Source organism: Pristis pectinata, chromosome 35 (assembly GCF_009764475.1).
Source record: "Pristis pectinata isolate sPriPec2 chromosome 35, sPriPec2.1.pri, whole genome shotgun sequence".
Taxonomy (NCBI): domain Eukaryota; kingdom Metazoa; phylum Chordata; class Chondrichthyes; order Rhinopristiformes; family Pristidae; genus Pristis; species Pristis pectinata.
The window spans coordinates 6,360,881-6,370,887 of NC_067439.1; the positions used below are offsets into that span (position 1 = coordinate 6,360,881).

The following is a 10,007-nucleotide window of genomic DNA, read 5'->3' on the forward strand; positions in this document are numbered from 1 at the left end:
AAGGTGAGATAAGATATTTATTAGTCACATGTACATCGAAACACACATTGAAATGCGTCTTTTTGCGTTACTGAGAATGTGCTGGGGGCAGCCCGCAAGTGTCGCCACTCTTTCCGGCGCCCAACATAGCACGCCCACAACTTCCTAACCTGTTCGTCTTTGGAATGTGGGAAGAAACCAGAGCACCCGGTGGAAACCCACGCAGTCACGGAGAACGTACAAACTCCTTACAGACAGCGGCGGAATTGAACCCGGGTCGCTGGCGCTGTAATAGCGTCACGCTAACTGCTACTCTAAATTTTTTTCACCCAGAGGGTAGTAGGAGTCTGGAACGTGTTGCCTGAAGAGGTAGTAGAGGCAGATAGGCTCGCAACATTTAAGAAGCATCTACAAAAGTACTTGAATCACCAAGACACAGAAGGCTGTGAACCTAATGCAGGTAAATGGGATTAGAATTGGTGTAATAGGCAACATCGACCTGATAGGCAGAAGGGCCTATTTTTGTGCTGTATGACGAAGACCCTAAATAGTTTTTTTTGTTTCTCAGTGTATTCCATTGAAAATTCACTCCTGTGTATGTCAATATAAGGACCCGTAGATACCACTCAACTCATTCAAGAAACAACATGTATCTGTGCTTTTCTAATCCCCTCTTGACACGTGACCAGACGGTGCTGAGGGTCTGATCTGTCCCTGCTGCCTGCAGTCCCACTTCTGGTCATGGGTGGGGGGAAGAAGGGGTGAAATCTGACCACCCATTATTTCCATAAAGTACACACACTTCAATGAAAACAAATGGTTAGGGTATGAATTGCAAATGTGTTTCGGCAGATTTGGATGTCAGTTCAGTTCTTCCCTGCTCCCTCGTGTTCTGTGTTTGCATCTCATTTGTGTCCTGCCCAGCTGTTTCACCAAATTGATTATTTAGTTCTATCCGCCGTTTTCCTCAAAAAATGCTATTTAAATGCAAACTGTTGCCCCTTTATGTTTCTTTTTGAAAACTTGTAAATCTGTGATTGGAATGTGTGTACAGTTCCATCAAGATTTACAGAAAGTTGATGGACCCAGCAATCTTGTACTCGTGGCATTTTGATTACAGGCTCCGGTGAAGCTATTCAACTACAGTAGACATAATACCTGATCCTGTCTTCACTCAACATTTACATGCGCTTGCCATCAAGAGCAATAAATGGGAAACATGATCTTGGAATAAGGACAATTGCAGTGTACGTCACCTCTGGATTACTGGAATTCAGACCAAGGTGAGTTAATTCAGTCCTAACCTTGTGAAATTCTTTGGTGCTTTTTCTTCCCACCAAGGGAAAACTTAGCACAAGTATCTCGGCCTTCATCTGGAATCTGCATAGGAGACCTCCGCCCCCCAAACTCCCCCACCGTCTTGTGTCAGAGTCACCAGTGCATCATCCACAGCCCAACAGATAAATCAGGTGATTCCCCTTATCATCTGTGTCTCTCAACTCCGGCTAAAGAGGAGGATAGTCCTTCACCCTTATTTTAAACAGCTCTTCCACTTAAATGTAAGCAAGTTGTGTGTTGACACTTTGAATTGAAAACTTGAGACTTTGATGTGAATCTTAAGTATTTACCTTGAACATTGTTTATGCTACAGTAAAGTACAGAATCCATTCAGTCTCTATGAACTACAATAAATGGTTTGCATGCCCCTAATTTATAGCGGTCTTTAACAACGGTAGCATGATGCTTTACGCAGCAAGGGGAGGAGACTGATAACACAAATTAAATATTTCACGTCAATCCTATTCATTTACAATAGTGTAGTCACCAGGTGTGATGGAGCAAGGGATTACCAGTTGGGTTTTAGTTCTATTCCAAATAAAAGATAGCCTATGTGGGGAAAAAAGTATGGGGATGTTTGGAAGATTTATGAGAATGTTGCCAAGACTCAAGGGCTTGAGTTATAGTAAGAAGTTGGGCAGGCTAGGACTTTATTCCCTGGGAACGTAAGAAAGCTGAGGTGTGACCTTATAGAGGTGTATGAAATCATGAGGGGCATAGATAGGGTGAATTCACTCAGTCTGGTGAAGGGACTCAAAAACTAGAAGGCGTAGGTTTAAGGTGAGAAGGGAAGGATTTAAAAGGGACCTGAGGGACGACAACTTCACGCAGATGGTGGTGGGTGTATGGAACGAGCTGCCAGAGGAAGTGGTTGAGGCAGGTACAATAACAACATTTAAAAGACATTTGGACAGGCACATGAATAGGAAAAGTTTAGAGGGATATGGGCCAAACATGGACAAATGGGACTAGCTTAGATGGGCATCTTGGTTGGCATGGACGAGTTGGGCCAAAGGGCCTGTTTCCGATCTGTATCACTCTATGACTGCCTTGTACTGCTCACCCTCACCTGATGTGATGTGATCTGATTCATTACTGCTGTTCTTTACTCTTTCAACAAAGGCAGGAAACACAAAATGGGATTTTGAGCTTGCATTGTTAAGAAGCTGATTGGACTTGACTCTTTGACAGGGAATGCATCATATTTGAAAGTTGACCAGTGTGAGTACCTCCAAAGGGAATCACTGGACAGTAGTCAAGAAGAAAATTACTTTTCTTCTCCTCTCACCAGCCATGCGTAGAACTTCACTTGACACAGACTAGGTAATGAACTAATCTGTGTGCTCTAATACTGCAGTGCCATACATGTCACTGCAATGCATTCGTGCTCCAGAATCTTAGAGGGAGTACCGCACTCATGAATGTTCCATCTCTCAGACTAAGCATTAAACCAAGGCTCTCTCTGGTCTATCAAATGGAACCTGAAAGATCCCAGAGCACGAATTCAGAGCAGGGGCATTCTCCCTGATGTCCTGAGCAATATTAATCCCTCAATGAACTTAATTTAATAACTGATTATCTGGTCATTGCCACATTTCTATTTATGGGAGTTTCCAAAATAACAACAGTGACTACATTTCGAACTACGTGGTTGCAAATCACCGTTGTGAAAGGGACAACAAAAGTTAATTTCTTTGTTAATTTTTACACGGGGCGTGGAAAGAGTAGCATTCCTGTTTTGTTCTGGAATGAGGTGTGTTTCCGTAGGTACTTGCATAATACGGGACTCATGGGGTGGTGGTCCCTGATGTGGAGGAGGTATGTGTCCCCCTGATTGGCGGTGAAGCCACACTCTTCGCAAACGAAAATCTTGGCGCGGCGTTCCCGGTAGGCATAGTTCTGGTGCACATTGTGAATCTTCTTCAGGTGAGACTCGAGCGAGCATCGCTGCGTGAATGCCTTCTCGCACAGGTCACACTTATAGGGCCGAATACCTGTTTGAACAAACGGAGGTGATGACAACCTTCGGAATCGTATTACAAAAGTGGAACACAAAAATATGAGGCGTGCAAGATTCTGCAGATGCTGAAATCTGGAGCAACACGCACAAAATGTTGGAGGAACTCAGCAGGTCAGGCAGCGCCTATGGAGGGAAAAAACAGTCGACTTTTTGGGTCCTGATGAAGGGTCTTGACCCCAAACATCGACTGTTTATTTCCCTCCATAGATGCTGCCTGACCTGCTGAGTTCCTCCAGCATTTTGAGTGTGTTGTACAAAAATATAACAGTGTCGGATCCGGTTACTTTTGAATCCGCAGGTTCTTTCAGGAGTCCAGGAATGAGTTGTAAACAACTTGGAGCTTCACAAAGTTTTATTGGAAAAATTTAAAACAAAGAAACGGTCACAGAGCACATGGCACTAGCTTTACTACTGGGAGATGAGCCGACACAAAGGAACTAAAAATGAGCTAGGGCCGGTGGGGGGAGATGAACAAAAGAGAGATAGAGGCAAGAGAGAGAGATAAGCAAGAGAGTGATTAACAAAAAAAAGACACCTTTTATACCTGAGATAAGAGGTACTCCTTAGCTAACGATAGTCCAATCATGAAACCTATTAGATACCTGTGACCAAACCAACCAATGAGAAAACACGTATTCACCTGATGGATGAACCAATAAGCTAGGAAGCGGCCATTCCTTGTGCAGCCACTTGAGGTGTATTAAACACTATACATGTTTAAAAAAAAACCTACTAAAAACAGTCGAATCCAACAACAGAAATAAAGTGTCATCAATTTAGTGCCTTTCACAACCTATTGTTATGTGTGGACACTCTTAATCTAGGAAAGCCAATGACAATTTGTACAGCAATATCCTATCCGCAGCAATGATAACCATTGTTGGATGTTGTTAGTAATGAATAGTGACCTGGTTGCTGAGAGGACACTGTTCCATTCCAAAGAGTGCCATGAAATCCTTTGCATCCACTTGGTGGGGCTTCAGATTAATGTCTCAGTCAAAAGCGAACCCCTGGTAGGGTAACTGGCAGCTTCTCATTCCTCAGATGCTGTCTCACATCCTCGAGTCATAGTTGTACATCAGGGAAACAGGCCCTTCGGCCCATCGAGTCTGTGCTGACCAACAACCGCCCATTTACACCGATTACATTTTATTCTCCCCATATTCCCATCAACTCGCCCCCAGATTCTACCTCTGACTTACACGGGGCAATTTACAGCTGCCAATTAACTTACCAATGGACACATCTTTGGGAAACCAGAGTATCCTGGAGGAAACCCACGCAGTCACAGGGAGAACATGAAAACTGCACGCACGACACCGGAGGTCGGGATCAGACCTGGGTCACTGGAGCTGTGAGGCAGCAGCACTAACTGCTGCGCTACTGTGGCCCCAGGTAATGGTGGAAAGATTATGATCTCAGTGGAAACAAGGAACGTAATGTGTTCATTTCTGTGGTGAGATATCGGCACCTCTCCAGCTTAGGCCTTGTGTTCCTGAATTTCCACCTCTACTTGTCCAGCTTCACTGGCGTAGATCCAAGACTCTGAAAGTCCTTCCATAACCCCTCTGCTCCTCCAGGATGCTTATTGAAACCCAGCTTGTTGATCAAACTTTTGGCAACCAGATGCAATCTGCATCTCCCCATTGCCAGTCACTTCAACTCCCCCTCCCACACTATCACAGATATGTCAGTCCTCGGCCTCCTCCACTGCCAGGAGAATTCCAAGCTCAAACTGGAGGAACAGCACCTCATTTTCCGTCTTGGAACCTTGCAGCCTAATGGCATGAACATTGAATTCTCCCACTTAAGTAATCCCCACAACCCTTACCCTGCCCTCACCACCCCCCAACCATGCCGCCTCTTTTCTTCCCTTTCCTAGCTTCGCTCTCTTTCTACCCCCATCTCTCTTATTTTTCTACCCCCCTTTTTCTCTCCTTACCTTTGACCCATCTCCTGGTAGATCTGCTCTCCACTCCTGCCCATCACTGTCTCATACCTGCATCTACCCATCACCACCCTGTGCCCACCCCACCTCCCCTCTTTTGTCCACCTATCACTGCTCTGCTTTTCCCTCCTATGTAGTAGGCTTTCCCCTTTTCCTATCTTCAGTCCTGAAGATAGGTCCTGACCCTGAAACATTGACCACCTGCTTTTCTCCACGGATGCTGCCTGGCCTGCTGAGTTCCTCCAGCATCGTCGTGTTTTTCATCTGGATTCCAGCCTCTGCAGTCCTTTGTTTCTCTTCTTTTGGCAACCTTATTGTAACCAAACCGCGTTCAACACTTATATAGGGGGATAAAGAAACAAACTGCGGCTGACAAACTTAGCAGTTCAAGCAGCATCTGTGGAGACAAGGGGATGATCGATGTTTTTGGGTCGTGACCCTGCACCAGATCCTCCAGCTGTTTTGTGCTCCAGATTCCAGCATTTGCAGCCTCTTGTGTCACCAGTGTTTGGGACGGTTAAAGACGCTTGCTGTTGTAACAGGGACGGCCCTTCGCTGAATGAACTCCAGCTTCATCATGGGGGTAAGTCCTTCCCTTGACCCTTACCTGTGTGTGTCCGCATGTGCCTCTTCAGGTCAAAGGTGTCATTGAAACCTTTCCCGCAGAATCTACAGACGTGCCTCTTCACCACGCTGTGTGATTTCAGATGACGGGTTAGCATGCGTTGTAACGAGAAGACCTTCCAGCAGTGGAAGCAGATGAAGTGGCCCTGACCATAGGTTGATTTCACCTTCCAAGAAGAATGTAACCATAAGAAAGCACACGAGAACATTTTTTGCCTAGGACGGACAACTGGTCTCTCTCAGCGTCTACCCTCCACACAAGCAACCTCCTTCCTAACTTCTGTCTCAACCTGCAGAGAAGAGGGGGTGGGAAGAGGCTAGAGGAAGCTTGTGTCTGTCTGCATTCTGCGGTGGGATGATAATTCAATAGCAATTTGCCAACCACTAACAATAATTAGAGCGAGATCGATTGTTGTTTTTAAACCAGAGCATCCGAGGGAAACCCACACGATCAGAGGGAGATTGAGCTTTTGGTAACCAATGTTATTGAGAAGGAAGTAAAGTTTGGGGGTTATATGGGATTAGGTTATAGACGAATTGAATGGCCATCTAGGCTGATGTAACTATAAGCAAATCATTTCATTTCTTTCCTCCATCGTTTATCCAGCTTCCCCTAACCAATATTCCTGCTGTTCAGCTCAACCTCTCCTGTGGTAGAAAATACTCAGCAGGTCAGGCAGCATCTGTGGAGAGCGAAAGAGAGTTAACATTTCAGGCTGATTGACCCAGTCAGTCCACAGATCCCAACATTTTCTCTCTTCTTCAAGATTTCCAGCATCTGTAGTTTTTTTTGATTCTCGATTGCTCCTGTGGTTGTGAATTCCACGTTGCAATCATTCTCGGAGCAAAGAAATTTCTGCTGAATTCTCTGTTGGAGGACTAGTACGTTATTTGTATCGTACATTCATGACACACAGTTTTAGCTTTGCACTTCCAGCTCAAAAGTGGAATTATTTAGCCTTGCAGAATGTTAAAAATCTCAAGCAATGCTACTGTGATTTTCGAGTGTAGATTCTGTTTGTCACCATCTCTCTATCACTGCTGTTTCCTCCTCTCCACTGTCTCATCCATGGGCAGTTCTCTGATACATGGCTTATTTTGGCCCTTTTAAACTCCTGGGTGTTATCAAATGACCTGTCCTGTGCCCAGCACATAGGTGCAATCATGAGGAAGGCGTGCCAGCGTCTTTACTTTCTTAGGAGGTTAAAGAGGTTCAGCTTGTCACCAGACACTCTAACAAACTTCTACAGATGTACTGTTGAAAGTATCCTGCCTGGTTGCATCACGGTCTGGTACGGCAATTCGAATGCGCAGGAATGCAAGAAGCTGCAGAGAGTAGAGGACTCAGCCCAATACATCACGGGCACATCCCTCCCCACCGTGAGATGCTGCCTCAAGAAAGCAACATCCATCATCAAAGATCCCCCACCATCTGCGCCATGCCATCTTCTCACAGCTACCATCGGGCAGGAGGTACAGAAGCCTGAAGTCCCACACCACCAGGTTCAGGAACAGCTACTTCCCTTCAACCATTAAGTTCTCACAACCCTAATCATTACAGTTTAGCAACACTATGACCACTTTGCACTAAAATGGACGTTTTATTTTTTTTGTTCTAGTTGTGTTCTTTCTTGTGAAAGTTGTGTATAATTTGTTAATTTATATTTTTCTTGTGAAAGCTGATTTATATGATTCTATATGCCTGTGAAGCTGCTGCAAGTATGTTTTTCATTGTACTTGTGCATTTGACAATAAACAATAGACTTTGAGAAGTAAGTGAGCTTTAACAGTGAGCGTTCCACCTATAAGGAATTCTGAGGGTTCCTCAGTGTAGACTTCCCTCACCCAATATTCACCCCCCTGAAACAATTTTAATTAACGTTGCTTTTTCAGGAATCGAGATCTACATGATAGTCATGGTTAGTTACTCAAAACTTAAATAAAGATGTACCTTGGCTCTGCTAATCATGGGTGGTGCTTGCAAGTAAGCTACTCCATGGAGTGTTTCGTCAAACAATTTTGCACCATTTTGTGAAATCCCCTCTTGGTTGATTGCCACATCTTGTTCAGACAAAGATTGCATTACATATCCATCCGAGCGTTCTGTGGATAGAGATAACACCTACTCATTACACACCATGGGTGCGTAGCTCAGCTTTGCTCTTGCATTTGGAGCTGTGACTGTCATCTGACCACTGTGCAACAGCTAAAGTTTGTGTTGGTTTAACTAAACTGTCTGGTCTAGTTTAACGAAACCATCTAACTTAAGCATCTGGTCTTTGGTGAGATTTAAGAAAACCTTTCTGTAGCTTTTCACATCAATTACTATTTGAGAAGTAGGTGTCTCTTAATGGGAGAAAGGGGGCGATTATATTTACATTGCAATCTCTTGCATACGATAGTGATCAGTTCACTATGGGTTGAGGATAAGTTCTGTTGAGCAACTCTGGTGAGAACTGTCTGCTCTGGCACTTCCCCTGGGGTAAACGGCTGATAGAGCCTCAGTCTAACACCTCATCTAAAAGTTGCCCCTCCATCTCTGTTGTGCTCTTCCTCTCTCCACATTTCCATCCATCTGACTCTCCACATCTGCAGCTTTCTCTCTCTCATCTCTTCTGTCTATTCCTCTTGCTCTCTTTTCATCTTTTCTGTCTTCTATCTTATTGATGTCATTCTCTCCTTTCCTTGTCTCCTTTATATGTCTTGCTCTCCCTTTCTCTGATCTCTTGCCCTGTCTCACTTCATTCTTTCCTCTCTCTCTCTCTCTCTCTCTCTCTCTCTCTCTCTCTCTCTGTGTCTCTCTCTCTCTCTCTCTCTGTGTGTCTCTCTCTCTCTCTCTCTCTCTGTGTCTCTCTCTCTCTCTCTCTCTCTCTCTCTCTGTCTCTCTCTCTCTCTCTCTCTCTCTCTCTCTGTGTCTCTCTCTCTGTCTCTGTTGAAGTTTGGGATTGTACTGTGGACAGAACTTACCTGGAACGTAGAAGTCCCCTCGATGATCATCTGACACATGGCCCCAGCTGCGACTTCCACACACACGCTTTTTGACTAGAAACGCTCGGGGCATGGTGCTGGGAAGTAGCCGACTCCAAGGTTAAAAGTTGAGGCAGAAATCACAGCCAGGGAACAATCCTATTAGAACTGAAGATCCGAACACCTTTTGTCCACCTCCCAGACAGCTGTTCTCTCTCAGAATGTAACCTGTCTTCCAGAATTAATTGTATTTAAGTACACCTGCAGGTTGATTTACCTAATGCAACCAACGCAGTCAATGTGGACAGAAAATCTGTTTGGATGGAACATATTTAAATTTCCTCAGACAGTTTCAAAAGCTTTTGTATACATGCACATTGTGTAAGATTTTGCAAATGAGATCAATAGCATTTTCTCCATCCTCTTCATGCAAATCCCAGTGTTGCTATAGACATACAAATTACGGTTATATTTAAGACCAAAAGTGCAGGTAATTGCCAAGGAAGTGAAGTTCCTGGTACCATCATCACCCCATGGATTCGATTACTGGATGCTTGTACACCCTGAACAAAGCTGACAGATGTAATTGAATCATCGAGACTGCAGATGCTGGGGCCTGGAGTAAAAATAAACTGCTGGACAGGCAGCATCCGCGGAGGGAAATGGACAGTTGATGTTTTGGGTTGAGACTCTTCAGTCCAGGTGAGGGGACTCGACCTGAAACGTCGACTGCCCATTTCCCTCCGCAGATGAATCATCCTTTCTCTGCAGAGTAAGGACAGATGTAGAAACGGAGTGCACCTCGTGGCAGCTTGAACCAATTCTGAGTCACAGAGGCCCTTCGACCCATCTCATCCATGCCGACCAAGGCACCTACCTAAGCTGGTCCCCTGCATTTGGCCCAGATCCCTCTAAACCTCTACGTACCTGCCTCAATGTCTTTCAAACACTGTAATTGTCCCTGACTCTACAACCTCCTCTTGCAGCTCGTTCCATACGCCCACCACCTTCTGTGTGAAACTCTTTTCCCCCTCTCACCTTAAACCTACACCCTCCAGTTTTAGACTCCACCACCCTGGGAAAAAGACTCCACCCTGTGACCATCCCCTCTATAAGGTCACTCCTCTGCCT

General features: G+C 44.9%; 1 protein-coding gene across 1 annotated transcript; it reads right to left on the reverse strand.

Annotated features, from left to right (window-relative positions):
- Positions 1–3,021: 3,021 nt before the first annotated feature.
- On the reverse strand, positions 3,022–6,043 carry LOC127586241 (putative transcription factor Ovo-like 1). Its single transcript, XM_052044044.1, has 2 exons — positions 5,893–6,043; positions 3,022–3,311 (listed from the first exon to the last, which is right to left on the reverse strand). Exons 1-2 carry the CDS (start codon positions 6,005–6,007, stop codon positions 3,022–3,024), a joined length of 405 nt encoding a protein of 134 aa, XP_051900004.1. The 5' UTR covers positions 6,008–6,043.
- Between the last annotated feature and the right edge of the window lie 3,964 nt (positions 6,044–10,007).